The sequence below is a fragment of the Lepisma saccharinum genome, chromosome 1 (genome assembly GCF_977018435.1).
Source record: "Lepisma saccharinum chromosome 1, izLepSacc3.1, whole genome shotgun sequence".
NCBI lineage: Eukaryota > Metazoa > Arthropoda > Insecta > Zygentoma > Lepismatidae > Lepisma > Lepisma saccharinum.
Genome location: NC_139229.1, coordinates 67,090,366 through 67,109,760, shown reverse-complemented (window position 1 = coordinate 67,109,760; position 19,395 = coordinate 67,090,366). Strand labels below are relative to the sequence as shown.

At 37.9% G+C, this 19,395-nt stretch overlaps 2 protein-coding genes across 14 annotated transcripts in view; one reads left to right on the top strand and one right to left on the bottom strand.

Annotated features, from left to right (window-relative positions):
* Window positions 1-19,202, bottom strand: part of LOC145996130 (DNA-binding protein P3A2-like) — a 64,040-nt gene extending 44,838 nt beyond the window's left edge. For 4 of the 11 annotated variants that reach the window (XR_014442756.1, XR_014442757.1, XM_083132438.1 and 1 more), the window contains exons 1-4: window positions 18,752-19,000; window positions 14,643-14,800; window positions 12,168-12,347; window positions 10,160-10,391 (exon numbers count right to left, since the gene is read on the bottom strand). Coding sequence is in view for 9 of the 11 variants with exons in the window: in XM_083132438.1 (XP_082988564.1) it covers window positions 10,160-10,376 (217 nt within the window). In the remaining 2 variants the exon portion in view is untranslated. Of the gene's footprint in view, window positions 1-10,159; window positions 10,392-12,167; window positions 12,348-14,642; window positions 14,801-18,535; window positions 18,682-18,751; window positions 19,001-19,123 lie in introns of those variants that run through there. The other 7 variants (XM_083132448.1, XM_083132477.1, XM_083132495.1 and 4 more) reach the window with 7 other exon arrangements.
* Coq7 (ubiquinone biosynthesis protein COQ7, mitochondrial) overlaps window positions 19,018-19,395 on the top strand; it is a 31,897-nt gene continuing 31,519 nt past the window's right edge. For 2 of the 3 annotated variants that reach the window (XM_083132564.1, XM_083132574.1), the window contains exon 1: window positions 19,018-19,311. The gene's annotated coding sequence lies outside the window, so the exon portion shown is untranslated. The remainder of the gene's footprint in view (window positions 19,312-19,395) is intronic. The other variant, XM_083132584.1, reaches the window with a different exon arrangement.

Genomic DNA, 19,395 nt, shown 5'->3' with positions numbered 1-19,395 from the left:
GGCGGTCAGGGGCGTGATGCTGATCACATCACCTCCACTCATGACCGGATCAAGAAAGTGTGGGGCATTACCCCCACACCCCTTATATGCCTCCATGGCATGGTGCTAAGCACAGGGGAGCACTTTACCTTTTTTTTTTTTTTACCTTATCAATAACAATACATCAACATTGGTAGCAGCTGAGCCCTAGTATTGCCTAGAAGAAATACGTGAAAATTGTGCAGTATTCCTTACATTTCTCAATAAAATGTATAAAAATATGTAGCTCAATAAATAATAAAAGCGAAACCACTAACGATTCTTTAATTTGATTTAATTCTTGCATCCATCAAACTTGATGGTACAAAATTTCTGCACTTACAATACCATTTAGTCGTGACCCTCTCTCTGCACTAGCCTGAAAGTATATTTCTAGCCACACTTGACTTTCCAATGCATGCAATATTAATCAGGTAAACATGACAATAAAACATACAACTTTGACCTCATCAATGAATCCAACTTACCTGCTTGCCAGTTCAGTATTTTTTATAAATGCATAACACCACACTAATTACCATTTATAAATACAAAGAAATTAGCCATTCATACTCTTTTTTTAAGTAAACAGAATGTACTACACGTCAAGAAAGTAAATGCTTGGTTGATGGTGTTGTGGAAATTAAAATATGAAAAGTTTTTAAAGACCAAATCATATTAACTGCCACATTATGTTCTTGGGAAGTTATATGTTGCCTTTGCTGGAGATGACACTTAAATAATGTAAAGATTTCCATAGGCAGCTGAAAACTTTTACATAGGCAGCAGAAAAAAGAGAAAAAATGCCAGTCGCCACACAAAGTAGAAGCTGTAGTGAGTAGTTAGTGTTACGGATTCAAGATCTGAAAGACGAGTGCTCGAGCCACCAACATGGAAGTTGCTTTCTTTTTTCACTTGCCAACGCAAGCCCAACGTGGGTACGTGTTGACACATGGACTGTGATAAATAGTATATATAAAAAAAAGTAATTATAGAGACCATTGAAAACATAAAGCATGAGCCATACATGTGGAAGAAGAGAGAAACAAGGAAGGAAGGAAAGAAGAAGTGAGTTTGTTTTGAATCAATCATTTAACATGCATACATTTGTGAAACAGCTTCAACTTTTTATGATAGAGAATCATTGTCAGTTAGAATATCATCCTATATCTACCGAGCATAAACAGAGAGCTTGTAGATGAAGCCTGCTGTCAGATCAACTGGAAGCTGTGCTCAAAGTGAGAGGAGGATGGAATACCCCAACTAGCAATTTTTTTTGCAAAGCATCGCTTTAGCTGTCTCATTCTCATCATCCTGTGCTAATATGACCAACCTACTGGCACAGGACAATAGATGTTGGTGCATAAAATCAGACAAATGTAATCAATACGTCATGATGGGAAAATGGCCAATACAGTGAAAGAATTCATGAAAACTAAACACACTGAAAGCTACAAAGAACTGAAACTGGACCCCACAATTAGATACAGTACAGGCATCCGGCAAGTTTTAGAGAACTGTGCCCTCCTCCACAAAAGCAAAAAATTAATCAACACACCCACCTACGCCATACCAAAAAGCCATAAACCCTCTCTAAGAATCATAGTGGCCCGCTTCAATCAACCCAGTGTACACCTGACCAAATGGCTCCAGAAACTCGCTACTCAGGACGACAAGCTAACCTACTGCCTAAAGAACAGCCTTGAAGCAAAAAAAAACTGTCACCTCCTTCGTCAAAGACAACAACTGTAAGCTAGCCAGCACAGGCGTGGTACATATGTACTCCTCCATTTCAATCAGCCTTACACTTGACCCTACCAGAACATGGCACCACAGCAATGGTACACTCCCATTCGTAACCGATGAAATCTGCAACCTCCTACAAGCCTGCCTCACCCACAACTATTTCCAGTTCGAAGACAGTTTCTCCCACCAATGGACAACAGCCTGTCCAACATTGTACTACATGTGGCAGAGAAATCAATAATTACCGAACCAGAGTTTGCTCACGTAAGATACAGAAGATATGCCGATGATACCCTAGTCATTTACCAACGGGACGAAGACTTAACCCATATCTGCCCACTGTCGACATAAAATTTAATAATTTAGTATATTTTTTTGCTCATGTGTTTTGAAGTATTTCTTTACAACGATAATTTCGTGGACGAGTTGGCAACTATTTCAGCGACTGAAGCAGAGTGACATTCAGTTTCCCTACACAGAGCTTGGTGAATCATTGTTGTTCACACTCGTTTCCATTGTGTTTGCATCGTGCGCTATGGCTGCTAACAATAGGTATGTTTTTGTATTATACTAAAACTTAATTAGGTTATTTTTGTGTGTGCATAAATAGCACATATTGGTTATATTTATGCTATGTTCACTTTCGTTGAATGGTTATCATCATCTTCTACGTACATCATTATAATTTAATGTCGACAGTGAGCACGAACGGGTCCAATGCTTTCATCACGGCCGTGTTATGATATCAGTTGTATAATTTTTCCAGGTTGACTGTAGAGCAGATCACTTGTATATTAGAAGAGACAAGACTACCTACTAGATGCAAGTGTATACACAGAACCTCCTGAGAATGTTCTTCTAAGCGATGGTGACAGTGATGAAGATGAACCTATTGGAGATATGAACAAACTCTCTGGTAACCAACTTCGGACAGGTGCAGTGCTGGTTTGCTCCAAAATCACCGATAAGGGAATAGTGCATTTGAGACATGGTGAACCAGATGATGATGCGAGTGATAATGTTGCAGCTATTTCAGTGTCCGAAGTGCCTCAGTTTGATTTTGGAAGTCCTCCGCAGAAGCGACCAAAATCTGAAGTATCAACAAGCACAGATCCCGGTAGTTGTATTCAAATCAAAACTGGAGTAAAAGTTATTCCTTCACATCAGAGAATAAAGTCTGAAGTTCGTGTGGGAAAAGAGTGTCAACAGAAACAAACCTTCGATCGACTTTCTTCAAAATGATTTCACACCAGTACAATTTTCCTAAATGTTTTTGGATGATGAAGTTATTGATTTTATAGTTCAATCCACAATTGAATATGCTGTACAGAAAGGAAAACGTGCATTTACATTGTGCAAGGATGAACTCAAACTTTTCTTTGCAATATTATTCATTTCTGGATACAATGTAATGGCTAGAACCAAAATGTATTTGGAATTAGCTGATGATGTACATCACGCAGGTGTTTCGAAAGCAATGTCAAGGAATAGATTTGAAGAAATACTGCGATACATACATTTCTTGACACAATTCAAAACTAGATGCTGTTGATTGTTTTGGGAACATAAGGCCAGTTTGGTCTATGATAAATGAGCATTGGCTCCAATTATATCCAGGTGCCATATTATGGGAGACATGACGCCAAACAGCACATCCATGTGAAACCCATTTGCTTTGGTTTCAAAGCATGGGCATTTTCGATGCATCTTGGATATCCTATTCAAAGAGAGCCTTATCAAGGTGCTGCAACGGGAAATACAATACCAGAATTGGGAGTACACGGCTCTGTAGTCATGGATTTGATATCCGAACTTTCAGCTCGTTCACAGCTCTCTTTGTTTTTTAACAACTATTTTACTTCCATTCGTCTGCTGGAACATTTACAGGCACATGGTCATGATGGAACTGGTACGGTTCACCTAAATCGTGTGAAAATGCTCAACTTAAGGGATATTAGTTCATGCAAGAAACAAGAGTGGGGAAGTTATCATCAACTAACAGACAAAAGTACTGGCATTACTCTTGTACGCTACAATGATAACACCATCGTTACAGTAGCATCAACTGTCTCGGGTGTGTCACCTCTGGGACATGCAAGGCCATGGAGTAATGCGGACAAAAAATACATTTTACTCCCTCAACCTTCGTGTGTTGCTCTATACAACACTTACACTATGTTTTCTTGTGAGCTCTATGTATTGAAAACTGGTGAATTCAAGACTAGTCACAGATGGTATAGCCTATGCTGTCTGCGAGTCAACAATCTAGCTATAGAAGACTGCAATACACAGATCTACGGTAGGCAAGTCTCTCAAGTTCTCTGCCAGAGACCACAAAGGAGGAATATGAACATAAAGGACTTGTCATCCTCATATTTTACCTAAGTAGGTATTCTTGTTATAAAAAATCCAAGCTCACAGAGCACAGCTACTCCAATATCTATCTCTGCTTTCTGTAGGAAGTAATTTAGATTTATCTCTCTCTGCTTTCTGTAGGAACTAATTCAGATTTAGAGAAGCTATATGGTACAACTCACAAATGACATCAATGAATAATTTCATTTGCCAAAGGAATAATTTTCATATCTTGAGGCCAATGCATTTTGTTATTCTTTAGCCTTTTAATAGAAAGAGGAGACCCTTCCCCCCACCCAGATGTTTTTTATTTTGCAAGATAATACACTACAGAACCAAGCAACACTCAGGTTAAAGTCATCAGAGAGTTACAGTCCCTATGCATCAATACGACATACTTCCAGCCAGACACTGGCTTCTACCAACAAAAAGAGGGTATGGCCATGGGTTCACCACCATCACCAACACTTAGCACCATATACATGGAACACCACCAGCAAACCTAAGACACGGGCTGAGTAAGTAGATCGTACATTTTTAGTAGGCCATGTGGAGACCACACACTACCCGATTTTGTCCATTATCTGAATAGCATACATCCACATGGAAAGCAGGTCCAGAAATTAAATATAAACAGCTGCATATCGAAAGGCAACACAAACTGGGAGATACCTACACTACAAATTAGGGATGGAATGATATTAAATTTTAGGGATGTGACAAAGCTGAAAATTTACCGATGCCGATGTACCCACCGATAATTTTTGGAACCGATACGGATATTTAACCGATTCCGATACATAAGATTATGAAACAGAAATGGAATGTTATTTTTTGCATAACAAAAATAAATTTCCTATGTACATTTCTATTGCATATCATATGTATATACATATATATTCTCAAGAGATGCGAATGTACGTTTGCATCTACAAAAAGTGGTTATGTGAACCTTTAAGAAGAACATACATTCTCAAGAGATTTAACATTAGTACACAAGCAGTTCCTTGAAATGCAAAATGAATTCCTGTTCTCAACGTTGGAAATTTACTGCTCCCAGATTCAACTTCATAAACACAAGTTTTTGAAGCACTTCTGGAAGTAACCTACTTCTTCTTTTATTGCAAATCTGTTCAGCAACACCGAACACTTATTCACTGAATACTGATGCAGCAGCTATGCCCAAGTATTTTCTCAGCACTTGCTTCAGGCTTGAATACTCATTTTTGAATTTTCAATACAATGGCAGATCCTGGTCACATGGACTAGTTGGTTCAGCAATGTAGTGTTTTATTTCTGATTTTGAGTTAGGTTAATCCTCTGAATAAGAGTTTGCAATAATTTTATTACAAAAGCTCTACAATGATTAAGAATCATAATCTAATTTTCAAAATAACTTACAAAACTAAAATATAAAACTTATTAGAAGGTAAAACTATAGTATAATCTGTACCAGTTTAAATATTGGATTTTTGCTGATACAGATATGTCAATTTCTGCCGATTTTCATACATCTGTAATAGGTTTCGGCACATCCCTATTAAATGTTGACTGATACCGATAAAATAATAGTAATAATAACCCATGGCGCAACAGCACATTGAGGGCTTGGGATTACCTACAAACTGCCGACCTTGCTCTCACCTGATCCTACTCACTCAGTTACCCAAGGGGGGAGATCATCCTACCAGTTACGGGGTGGTGTGTGGTCAGCATGATGAACCGCCAGCCGTTGTTGTAGGTTTTCATGACTGGTTTACGCTACTCTTTCGTAGCTCCCCAATTTCCTCACGATGGTGGGTGGCCAATCGTCCCATACACAGGCCAAAATCTCAGGAGTAAAGTTGTTAGCTTCCCTCAGGAGACTAACCTCCGCATTTTGCATAGCCGGAGCCAAAAGCATAAATCCTTAGACCGCACAGTCACGGTGCGGGAGAGAGACTGATACAGTACTGACAAAAAAATTACAGATACTGATAATCGATATTCCACAGATTTGATATAAAATTCCAAATGGTCTTTGAAGAATGCAAATGGTTGATTCATTGACATCCTTAATAAACATGTGTTAACAATGGAAAAGCAGCAGCATATTTGGACATTTAATTTGTAAAACAGTAGGACAGAGATTATATGTTTTATATCCGGACCCCATGGCCGAGTGGTTAGCACATCGCGCTGCGACGCTACGGGTCCCAGGTTCGAATCCTACTTGTGCATGGTTGTTTGTAAATGTCTATTTCATCCTCATCCCATGGAAGGTAATGGCAAACCACCATGGGTTCACCTTACCCGGCAACCTTACGGTCAAAAGACCTGCCTTCAGGCAGACAACTCATCATCATCATCATCCATAAAAATATAAAAAATGGCAGTATATTACACTAAATTATAAGCTACTTATTGATAGATCAGTAAAATTATCAGCAATTTTACCAATGTGTGCCTATATCAGCCGATACTGATAGAGTACCGATTAATTTGTCCCATCCATACTTCAAATTAAACCACCTCAAGAGTGTAAAGAGTGTCACAGTCCACTGCCTAAGCTCAAGGGCCAGAAGAATCCGTTCAAATCTGGCAAAACACTGACAAGAAAAGGAAGACATCATAGATACAATGAAAATCAACGGGAATTAACCAATATTAACTAACAGACCCATCCAAGGCTATGCAGACAAACAGTGAGATAAAAAAAACTGACTCCAAAGACACAGTACGCATACCATACCTCTAAGAGTTATCACAAAGGAAAAGTAGAATTGGTTCAAACTTCCAACGTAGGACATCATTCAGCAGTAAGAACACACTAAGAAACATACTATCAAACATCAATCCGGTAAACTCCCCATAAGGTAGTAAAAACTGGATATACAACATAGAATGTGAATTCAGGTGAGGAGAGTCCAATGCCCTCTACACAAGAAAAATGAACACAAGCAACACACGTGCAAAGGTATAACGGATAGGTCAAAAATAGCCAGACATGCATGGAATAAATCACATAAAATTCAGTCAAAAAAGACAACAGTACTACACAAAGAGCCAAATTGGAAATTAAGGAAAATCAAAGTAGCATTCATATCAATGGTCCAAAACAATGCAAGTCATCGCAGAGTAGAATTCAAGCAAATATGGTTGGTTCTGAGTTGGTATTTTAAGGCCACTTTATGCACAGTAAGGCTGATCGGGACTGGACCTACAGTTTAAAGTGGGTTCCGAACCAATATGCGACTCCACCGGGTCTCAAACCTGGGACCCCTTGATTACAAGGCGACGACGCTACCACTGCGCCATCTGGGAGGTCCCTCTCCTTAAAAATTAGAAATAGCAGCATAAGTGGAGGAAAAATTAGTACAAAAATCCAGGAGGCACTGTGGAGTACTTGGTTAGCGTACCGGATTTGTAGTAAAACTACAGGTGTCGTAAGTTTGCTCTGCACCACTAGCAGAAAGAAATTTGTTCGAAGAGGTGCTCTCTAGAAACACTGAGATAGAATAAGTATAGTTACAAGCACTAGACAATAGATTATGTCCAGTTAACACTACCTAAACTCCTAAATTTGACTAGGAGCTCCTCCACACCCTTTCTCCCTTATCACATGGTAAAGTTTCCTGTGCATATAACACTGTGCCATGAAAAGGGATGTGGGGGTAGGGCCCCACACATTCTCAATCTCTGCCAATTTGGAGGTGATGTGATCAGAACTATGCTCCAGCTACTTTTATCCCACCTCCCCAGGGTTGCCCCAAGGCAACCATCGATTTGAAGCTGGGTGAGCCGCTTTATGCTAAGACAAGGCTGGAAAAATTCCAACCTTAGATCACCCACCCTGGGAATCAAACCTGGATGTCCCATGTGGCAGTCAGACACCCTACCAACTAGACCAGCACAGCTCGGTTATAACATAACAGGTGAAAAAAGATATATACTGATGCACACAGAATCTGAATTTAAATCAATCAATCAACAGGGAATATATCACTACGTGGGAGACACGGGCTTGATTCCCAGGGTGGGTCATCCAAGGTTGGAATTTTTCCAGCCTTGTCCCTGCAAAAAGCAGCTCTGGGGCTCACCCAGCCTCAAACCAATGGGTACATGAGGGCATCCCAGGGGGGAGGGGGTAAAGGCAGGCAGAGCATGGTACTGATCACATCACCTCCAAAATGGCTGAGATTGAGAATGTGTGGAGCCCTATCCCTACATCTCTCTTCATGGCACAGGGAACTTTGCCTTACTTTTCACATTTTGCATTGCTTCCTTCTAATTTAAGCTAATCACAACAATGATGAAAGCTCATCCATGTCCAGGTATCAAAACATAATGTATTTTTTCATGCCCATAATTCAGAACCTATACCACAGAGCTCTACAAACCATGGAGCTACTTCCCACATTTGAAATCAGTTAAATCGCATATTTACATTTTTCCTACACTATAAGCTCATTCTTCATGGAACCAATGGAGAAAAATGTGCTGCTATCTGTTCCAGGACAGAATTCGTTATTTCGGATGCTGATTCCCATAAGTTGCTATATGAATAATTTTAATACGTTCCCAAGCCCAGTCCAAAACAGCTAAACATCGTAAAAAAAATTGCAGGAAAAAACACAACAGATCTTTTTTGGTCCACCTTTACTGGCCACTTAGTTGTTGGCAGTTTGTTCCACGTGTTAGATTTCTGACCTTGACTTTTAGTGCATTTATAACAATCATTTTTTACAAGAATTGTACCCAGGTCGCTGGTTGTACATAAAGCACATTACCCTGTGTACCTGATGAGGGGTTAAACATGTGTGACGATATTTATATGTGTGGCTCATAATGTCAGCCATTTTCTGACCCATGCAGGACATTCGTTGCGTGAGGCGTTCATTATGTAAGGCACCACTGTTTCTTATTGGTACCCAAGTGATTATCAATGTCAAGGTACAGTGCACGTGGAAGTGAGAATGATTCTAAAATATCTTTTGACATTTGGAAATTTCTCTTTTTATGTGAACTTCTCTCTAGACCCAGAGCATGCAAAGAAAGTAGTTTTTGAAATGCTGCAAGACTTCTTAAAGTCGGTGGATTGTCTCTCTTCTTCAATTTCATGTAAACACTATTCATTCTTGTTGTTTTGGTTCATAGAAGAGGGAGAAAAGCAACAGTTATTAATTAAAATAACGCTCATCTGGCCATATCTCATTATGCCCTGTTCTCCCTTATTCTCTGTCATTTGCAATAAAAACAAGTCACTGCAGTATCGGCCAATACAACCACATGAAAGACTTACTCAGAAGGGAAGAAATTGAATCCACAACCCTCCCTCTCCACTGGAACATAGATGGAATGAATTCCACATTCACGACCTTCATCTTGGCCGGAAACAGCCCAGCCTGATAGTAATCCTTGTTTTGAAAACGTCCATTTTTGTTACCTCATGAGCATACGAGCAAGAATTGAAAATGACTTGATTTCTTTTATTTCCACACAGCCTTTACCAGGTAGTTACATGCCTTGGACAAGTTTAGGTGCAGCTTTCCCTATACCCATGCCTTTGATCTTGTCAATCATCTGATTCCCAGGAGGGTGTGGGTTTGTCCAGCATTTCTTGGAAAATCTATATGCAGAACTTGTGCTAGTCTTCCAACCTGTCACAAGGGTGAAGAAACCTTTGAAAAGGAAAAATTTCAACCGATACTTACCAATATCGATGTATCGGTTCAGCCCTAGTATCTAGTTCTGCTCTATTTGAATTCAACTCCATTGCTTCAAAAAAGACCACTATGAACAAAATTCAACCCATGCAGTGTATTATTACAACAGAATATTTTAGACATCGAAACCAAATCAAAAATGGAACAAAGGATGAACAAATCAAATCAAGAACTAGAACAAAGTGCATTCAATATGGTAGTCATTAATTAAAAACAAGGTTCATGTGCAAGTGCATCCCACAACATCGACAGCAGCTCACATTAATGAAAATCATAAAAAACTAGAAAATAAATTAAAACTATAAATAAAAAAAACAAAGCAAAATTCCAATCACCATGGCTTTTTTGCCAACCTGCAGCAGCCAACTGGGCTGTGACTTCATCGCCCATCGCAGCCGACATCAGGTCTCCGTCATCTTCATAATTTGGAGAATTTGGGGAAGAGGGGCAGGCATCCTCTTCCTCCGAGTGCGTCAAGTGGTTCATCCCTGAATTGATTGGCCCTGCAGCAATTGTTAAAGCAGAATCACCAGCTGAATTCATTGTCACCATCAGACCACCTTATGCCTGTAACGTACATAAGATGGTTCAAATATTCTAATTCTTTACAAAGTTAAATTATTATAACTAAAAGTTGCTCGAGATGCTTGTTTGTAGTCCACTTTGTGCAGAAGTAAGTTAATAATTTCTGAAGAACCTGAATAGTGCACACACTTCCTTATTAGAGCAGTAGAATATAACCAAGCGGTGCTTTATTAAGTTTAGTTGCTGTACTAACATTTTGATGGAATGGGATTTGAAACAACTCTAAGAATTAGCAAACCTTCAACAAAAATATCATGTTTAATTGCCAAAATTTGAAAACTTCTCCATTAACTTTAATACACATGATAGTATGTGCTTCAAGTATCCAATCAGACTAGGTTATTCTTTCTAGGGGGATGACTTGTTAATAAGGGTTTCAATGTGCATCTAAAGTTGAAGTACTTCATCTTAATCAATTTAATTACTTTGGTGGGTTTTGCAATACTGAACCAGGTCAGTTCATTGATTTGGTTTACTTTCCTTTGCTCTTCTGCTACTTTTGCTAATTGCGAAGATTAAGATTAGTGATGATATGATGAAGGGGCATTCACTAAAAACACCCATGGTCAGGCTGATTTGAACTCGGGTTCCCTGACATCGTAGCGCACCGTGATATCTACTCCACCAAACCAGGCTTGGTGTCTATTTACTACTACCTCTACAATATATTAACCAAATTAGCCTTAATGATAATTGTAGAGCAGAATGCATAAGTATTAAGCAGCAAATTGTCCATCCCATCTTTCATCTCTTTGATTTACAAAGTGGCAACTATAATTATTGAGACAAAAACTCAAATACGATACTGACAACTTCTACACCACAAATGCGCAGAATGCAAGCGTACAATTAATGAAAATTGTCATGGACAATTTGCCAAGCTATAATTGTGCATCCCACTGTACATTACACATTTTATTAATTAATGTTTTCGGTGTTTCCTTCATGGAAGATTATTCCATCTCAAGTGGACCAGCCTTTAATTGTGGATTGCATTGATCCATCAAGTGAAGCTCTTGTATAATTTAATACAACAAGGTTTCCTTGAGAAACAACTCAGCAGCAGGCATCTCTCAGTTTCAGAGGTGAAGAGTTATCAACCAGGTAGTATCTTAATTTTGTTGTCTGAACACTAAAGAGTTTTCTTACATAAAAAAACACACACGAAGGATGTTATCCTGTTAATTTCAATGGTTAAAGAGATTGCTGAGCTCCAGACCTAATTACGTCATCTTTTTCTTGCTGCTACTCACAAGCTAGTAAGACTTTCGGAGCAAAAATTCTAAAATGATGATTAATATTTGAATAATGTAATTGGGAGGTGCAGATAAAATATCATACCGGGATTCTGCTGACCCAATATAAAATTCCAAATGGTTCATTAACCTCCTATATAAATGTATGTGACAAGGTAACCTCAATGCAAAAGGAGCTACATATTTAAACATTAACTTTATTTAAAAAGTAGGGCATAAGCTTATAAATAAAAATTTTAAAAAATGGCAGAATATTGCACTAAATTATAAGGTATTTATAGATAGATCATAAACTTATTGTTAAAATATGCCTATGCCTTTTTTATTTAAGTACATATTTAGAAACTAAAATCTGCAGAAACAAGGTGTAGAAATCAGGCCTATCAAAAAGAGCATTTGCAGAATTTGGCCCACCTAGAATGTAGATCAATAAATTCTGCGTTTGATTAACAATAACCACAAAACAAAAAATAAAATAATGCAAATGAATAAAAAAACTCACCAACAACAAGGAGTCCACAAAAATCTTCAGTTGCTCCCGCAATGGTGTCTAGTAGATTATCAGTGGTGGCAACATCTATACATAGTCTCTATACTAAGAAGTTCTTTGGTTACGTGTATTCTATACATTGTGATTCAGTCCATGTAAATTGAGATCAGTGATATCACAGTTGCTCCCACTCTGGAAAATATCATATATAATTATGTATATGCATAAATTGTACTTGAAAAATAATACATCCTTCAATTATAATTATTTTACAACTTACATTATAGACTGGAATGAGGCAAATATCAAAAATATTAGTTTGCTTGTATACTGTGCATTTCAAAGCAAACAGGACTTTTAAATATGAATTGAAAAAAAATGATATTTTTTGTTAACTTCCACTTTGTTAAATTATGTACTTACAAGACATGCATTACATACATCATTGTTTACACCTTTAATGTATGTTGCCATAAGGTTCTGCCATATTGAATTGAAAAGTGTTCATGTGACCCCTCAAATTTATGTAAAATTTTCTGAGAAATGCAATGGTGAAATCCACTCATTTATATTGACAAAGTCTGGAAGCAGCCAAAATATCCCTAGAATAGCTAGAATAAATACTGCAATATACACCGTGTATCAAAAAGAATCATCCGATTTAAAAGTTCTATATTTAGGAAACCAATGGACATAGAACCTTGCAGTAAGTTGTAAAATACATGTTGGAATATGAAGTTTCACTTACAATACGTTTTACGTTGTTGCAGGTAGGTACGTTCCGAAAATCTTAACGAAACGAATTTAACGAAGGTAACTGGACTCATCAACCTAGTGAAACGAGTTATTTTCCAGACTTAAGGGACGCTCTGGACGAAAGCGCAGGCGCAGCGTCCTCGTGGCGTCGAGCGGAAGGCATGTCCTTATGGCAGAAATAAACTCTACTGTGGGCATTGTTACTCATTTTAATCACATTGTAAGAACAGTTGAGGCACACTCGTCTTACGCATGTTGCTCACCGAACAAACCAGTCTTCTGGCCCGTGCGTTTGGTGAATCTCGTTCTTGCACGAGAAGCACGGAAAGCGACTTTTGGGACAGCATAACGAAACCTACGAGAGCACTTATAGGACGGCCATTTACCATAACTCGTTTAACGCGTTGAACTCGTGCGACTTTCGGAACGGGCGCCTGGTGCTGCTCACTCTTTAGTCCGCTTTAAGATGGCATCCCAACAACCGAAAGCTTTCTGCGTTCTCCACTTCAACAAATGTGGTCCGTTACAGTTGTGCAGCGCGAGTTTCGTCGTAAATACGGTGCTGCTCACAGTATTTGACGTTGCACGCAGAATGCTGCCTGTTGCTGGGTTGCCGTCCTGACGCGGACTAAAGAGTGAGGCTGCACCAGTGGCACCTACCTGCAACAAAGTAAACCTTATTGCAAGCAAAACTTTATATTCCAGCATGTATTCTACAACTTACTGCAAGGTTCTATGTCAATTGGTTTCCTAAATATAGCATTTTTAAATCGGATGATTCTTTTTGATACACCCTGTATTCATACACATTTACCTACATTTGTTTTATATATATATATGTATGTGTGTGTGTATGTGTCCATTATTTTGTTGTTTTTTTTTTTCCGGTTGATATCTTGATGTAAAATGGATTTTTCTGTATTCAGGAATTTTCAAATAAATAAACAACATCACAAGAAAAGGGTGCCTGTACAGCAGTGTCAAACAACCAGTATATACAAGACCAAAATTACGAATATTTCAAATTAGAAAATATTGAGGATTCAAGATTGCAATATATCCTATCACCACAGACTTCCAGGTCAAAATAAAGGTATAGAGTACTAGGGGGAAAAAAAGAATAAACATATAGTGATAGAGAGACTGGGGGGTCGGGGCATTTACCCACTGTACTCCCTCTAGTATTGTGTTAATTTTTTTTAATCAACAGATTTCAATGTTTTACATAATATAAAATTGGTTCCAGCATGTGGAAAACACAAATAACTAATATATTTGATCCCAAAGTATGGCCTGTGCAAGTAAAAACCTGCGACTTTTTATTAATAAAAACAGTTTGTATGCAAACTCAAATAACGAACGAACACGCCGAAAAATAACTGCCAGTCCCAAACCTAACAACGTACAATTATAGCTGCTGGTGTGGAATGTCGTATTGGGTGCTATATTCACTTGCATGAAGCATTCAGCCTGTTCTGCTTCACCGTATGGTAGCAGACATACTATACTTCGCAATAACACATTTCCGCAAGCTAAAAATAACTGAAAACAGTCATAAATAACAAAATCTTCATAAACCATGCAAATTATTGAACTTTCTCAAGTGGTTACAGAGAGACCACTGCTTGTTTACACTGCTTACATCCAAGCTAAAACATAAGAGCCTTGTCCTACAGCTTTCCAATACAACTGCTTTCTAACAAAATTAGACACACTGTAATATAATTTTACCTGTTAAATGCTGGCCAAAAATAGAAATGCACAGAAAGGTCTTGGTCACCAAAACTTCAAATTCTAGCTTAAGTATCTACATAATTCTTCAACAAATATGATGGGCAGGATGTATATGAATTATGCCTTAAAATCCCTGCCTGGAATAATCTTGAAGTCTGTAATACAAAAATGAGAACAAATTTAAAATAGAATACAGAATAATTTAGAGAACAATAAAATAATAATTTTGAACTTAGGAAATATGTTCAATTCTTCATCTGAAAGTTCTCTAACGTATTTTGCATCAATTTTGGTACAAATGAATGAAAAATACAAAAGATCTACATATGTGCCTCCCGATATTATATCACACACACTGGTGACCTTAGGATTATTTTTTTCAGAGGGAGCTGAATTGTAAAGATGGATGTCACATAGTTGCATTCTAGGGGGAGACAGGTAATAGATTGATCAGCACCACGCTCATTCCACCTTTATCCCTTCCCTCCAGGTACCCATTGATTTGAGGCGAGCCCAGAGCTGCTTTATGTGGGGAGATGTTAGATCACACCCCCTGGGTCTCCCGGATGGCGAACAGATGCCCTACCGACTAGACCACAGCGATGGAAGTGGGATACACAATAAAATATTTTATGATTACGATTATTTACCTTCATCTAAAAGGTTGTTCAAACAAAAAATTGTAATTGGGGTTATTTTAAGGTGGGGGCTTTAGTTTATTGATTTATTTTCTATTTTCATTTGAAATTTTGGGAGGGACTATAGCCCCATTAGCCCCCCCCCCCTTTCTGAGTACACCAGTGGTAACAAAATTTTCAGTTGTGCGACAGAATTAACTTCACTTTCATTGTCAGGCCTCCTCAATGGCGCAGTGGTAGAGTCGTTGCCTTGTAATCAAGGGGTCCCGGGTTCAATACTGGTGGAGGTACAAGTGGTTCGGATCACACTATAAATTGTAGGTTCAGTCCCGATTAGCCTTACTGTGCATAAAGTGGACTTAAAACACCAAATCAATCAAAACTTTCATTGTCAGCTCAAGTTCCATTTGTGTCTTGTGTAGGAATTAGGTGTAACTGCTTTAGGTCACGTCCATGTTACTCTTGTGGATATCAAAGATAGTTTTTCAATTCTCATAAAATTCCTACTTGAATACTGTAAATCTTGAATAAATTCTACATATTTGACAGAATATTGAATTTAGTCAAACTCTGATATCTCCAGAGGTGGAAAACAAGTGAAGGGGCAAAATTATCAACTTAACTCCTCAAAAAGCTGACCAATTTTATTAAAATCCTATCAAAAAATTAATTTCACCCAAAATGGCCTCCACACCACCTTACCTTTGCACATATTTCTCTTGAACACAAAACAAATACGTTTTTTTTATGAAGATTAAAATATAATGTCATTATTTTTACTAAAAAACATATTCGCTACTAATCTGACATTCCCCGGACAGATTTCTTCATGTTTACAGAAGAAACTACTTACGGTAATAAGCTCCTGTAGCAATGTCTAACATCTGGAAGGTGTTTTGTGTGATGTGGGAATGTATGATAGTGGAAATTCATTTTCTCTGTTGAAAATTAATTCTCCGACGGAGAATAGCCTTTGGCGCGTACACTTTCGTACATCATCACATGTCTTGATTGTGTTTTGTTCATGTTAATTGGGTATCCAGTGTTTCGAACAGTCTGTGTTTGCAACGAAAGTTAGAAACATGACGTGTCGTGGATGCGTGGTGAAATTTGTACCAGGTGTGAAACATCCAGTGGATTTTTTAATTGAACATGGGATCATGAAGAAAGGAAAGTCCAAAATGTGGCAGTGAATGTAAGCTACTCGTTAGAAGGAATGGGCTGTGGGTATATGCATGTTGAAAGAGAGTCCAGGGACATGGGAAGTTACGGTTTAAAAGAGTTCCGTGTAGATTTGAACAGGAAACTGATTTCTTCAAATTTACAACTTTGGGGCTCATTTGGGGGCAGGTGACTCCGGCCAATTTCTAACATGCCTTTAACAGGGACTCTATAGAGAAACCTGGTTACCCGAAGCAGAGGCTGGGCCACAATAGGTCAATTACCCCAGGGGCGGAGCCCGGAATCGGCGGGAAATTTGGACTCAAAAATTTCAAACTAAAATAATTTTTTAGTTTCAATTTCCCACCGATTCCGGGACGGATAGCACCATGAATCATTAAAATTTTCTTCGTAAAACAATGCGAAAAACTTTTAAAAAATAAAAATAGATCACATGAGCTTTTTTCACGGGGGGTTCCAAACGTTGAAACACTGCATAACAAATGAAAATTGACAAAACACAAGCACGACGCGCGATTATGTAGGAAGGTGTACGCGCCATATTGAGTCTCAGGCAAGCGAAAAGACTACGAGAAAGAAGTACTCGTAATGTGAAAAATTGCAATTACTTTCCTCAAAAAAACGTGAATACATCTTAAAGAATGTTCCGCGAAGCAGATATGTAAGTACGAATGTCAAAAATTAACGAAACTAAGAAATTATAGGTGTCCGGGAATACCAGATTTTTACCACATATTCTACTGTAGTGCACATCAAAAAACCTTCGTAGAAAATGCACACACACAAACGCTATGAGGTCCTTGACATCTCATCTTGAATTTTGTCCGAACTTCCTCTTTTCCTATCAAGTGTCAGTAAATAATAACAACAGAAAGCAAGCTGTTATCTTCAGTACAACAAAATCATGTAAAATATAGCAAATAAAAACATGCCTGTATGATGTTCTGGATTTAAGTGAATGCATAGAAAATCATAAATATTGCATTCCCTACACATGCTAGATACGGTATCCATAATTTCTCTGCCGATGGACTTTATGTACAGTTTTATCAAATCTCAAGCCTATTTTTCCCCTTTGTGACAAAAATTATTTATTGCAAGAAGGAAAGAGGCCTGTCATTAAAAACAATTAATTTTATCAATGAACGCAGTGCAACAATATTAAGATCATTTTACTGTGATACTGAAGTAAAATCTAAATAATAGAATAGACCCAAACCAGAGTAATTTTTCCAAGAATTAACCCAGATCAGCCTCAGACACAATGGAATTTCTTTATATGGAAAGTATTACAACTAGGCTACATGAAAAGCTCTTAATTTTACACTTTTCTTCAACCTTGCTAAAATAGAAGGCAGAGGTAGCTACTATATTTCTGCGAAAAAGACAAAGCCCTATTATGAGCAATATATTACAAAGCATAGTTTATATAACTTTGAAAACATAGTTTGTGGCAGTTAAAAATGACACTGACTAAACACGCATACATCGATCTGCTGCAAAAAACTTTATATGAAATTACACCTGCTACTCAGGGTTCATACATGCAATTCTACATTAGCAAATATAATGTTTCTCTTAGATATCCGCATTTCTTTGGGAATATAATTATTCATCTGCTTCTCAACAATGCATCATGACTGAATTTATTGTAGCTACATGGGGTTCCACATATTTTTTTTTCATTTATACCACAATCACGTTTTATTGAGGCAGTATAAGTCCTTCATGTGTAGCCTACTTTGGTTAAACTGTTACAATCGAGATATACCACCGAAAGTACAATCATTTTAAACTATTATTGAATTTAGATTTTATTGGTAACCGATTGGTTTTATCTTTCCATATATTTGCCAAGTTAAAGAAAATCAATAACAGAAACCAGCTAGAAGCAAAGAACTATGGGATCACTGCCGATTCGGCATACATATCTGAAACTGACATTTTGGTATACTGCACTTTAAGGCATTTGCTGACAACTATGACGGTTCTCTCCCATGCTTAGTTCATCTTAAAATTAGTGTAAATATGTAGATCTACCCAATAAGTGAGTAGAGTAATAGCAAGTACCATATGAAACATGGCCTCCCCTTCCGACATATATTGCGAAGGAAGCTACAAGGTGATACTACAAACGAGCTACGTATTTGCACGCTACAACACTTGCAATGCAAAATAACGTTCCTCTTAGAGAAAATAACTAAAATAGTTGGCATGAAGAACAAATGCGCAAGGCAGCACTGAGCAAGCCCAGTTAATATTTGGACACTACGGCTGCGTACGCACCTGCGTGTAGGGAGGGTCATTTCAACACGAAAATGTGTCTTTCGATGTTGTTCCACAAAAATGGCACGTCAAGTGGCGATTTCCGACACACATCTCACTCCAGAAGTGATCAACAACACAAACTAATACCGAAAACACTCCTACTTAAAAAAACTTCTGAGCATCCATGAATATCGATCGAAACCTTCCGTTCCAAAGAAATGCACAACAAAATTTTCGCGGTAGCCATCTTGAGTCTGCGCGGAAGGCACTTTTGCAGACGATACTAAATTAACAAGCAGTTTAGTTGCGCGGACACTTCAGTGCAGCACGTTAGTTAGAAATTGTAATACATTTCAGGAATGACTAAGCAATGCTAAATAAGATACTTACTAGTAAGTAGGATATAGTAGAATGAACAGCAGCAATCGATTACTACCAAGAATATATCCACTTATAACTCTAATACCGACTGCATGCTGCTGACACCTAGTATCGAAATTCTAAAACTACCAGCGGGTGTGTGTTGTGTTCTGCTAGAGTTAAAATTCAGAGGTTAGCAAAGTGTATTTATTGTACCGGTACGTAATTATTTAATAATTCCTTTTCAAATTTGCTGTTTCTATCTCATTAATAGCATGATACTAAGAGTGCAAGTTCCAATA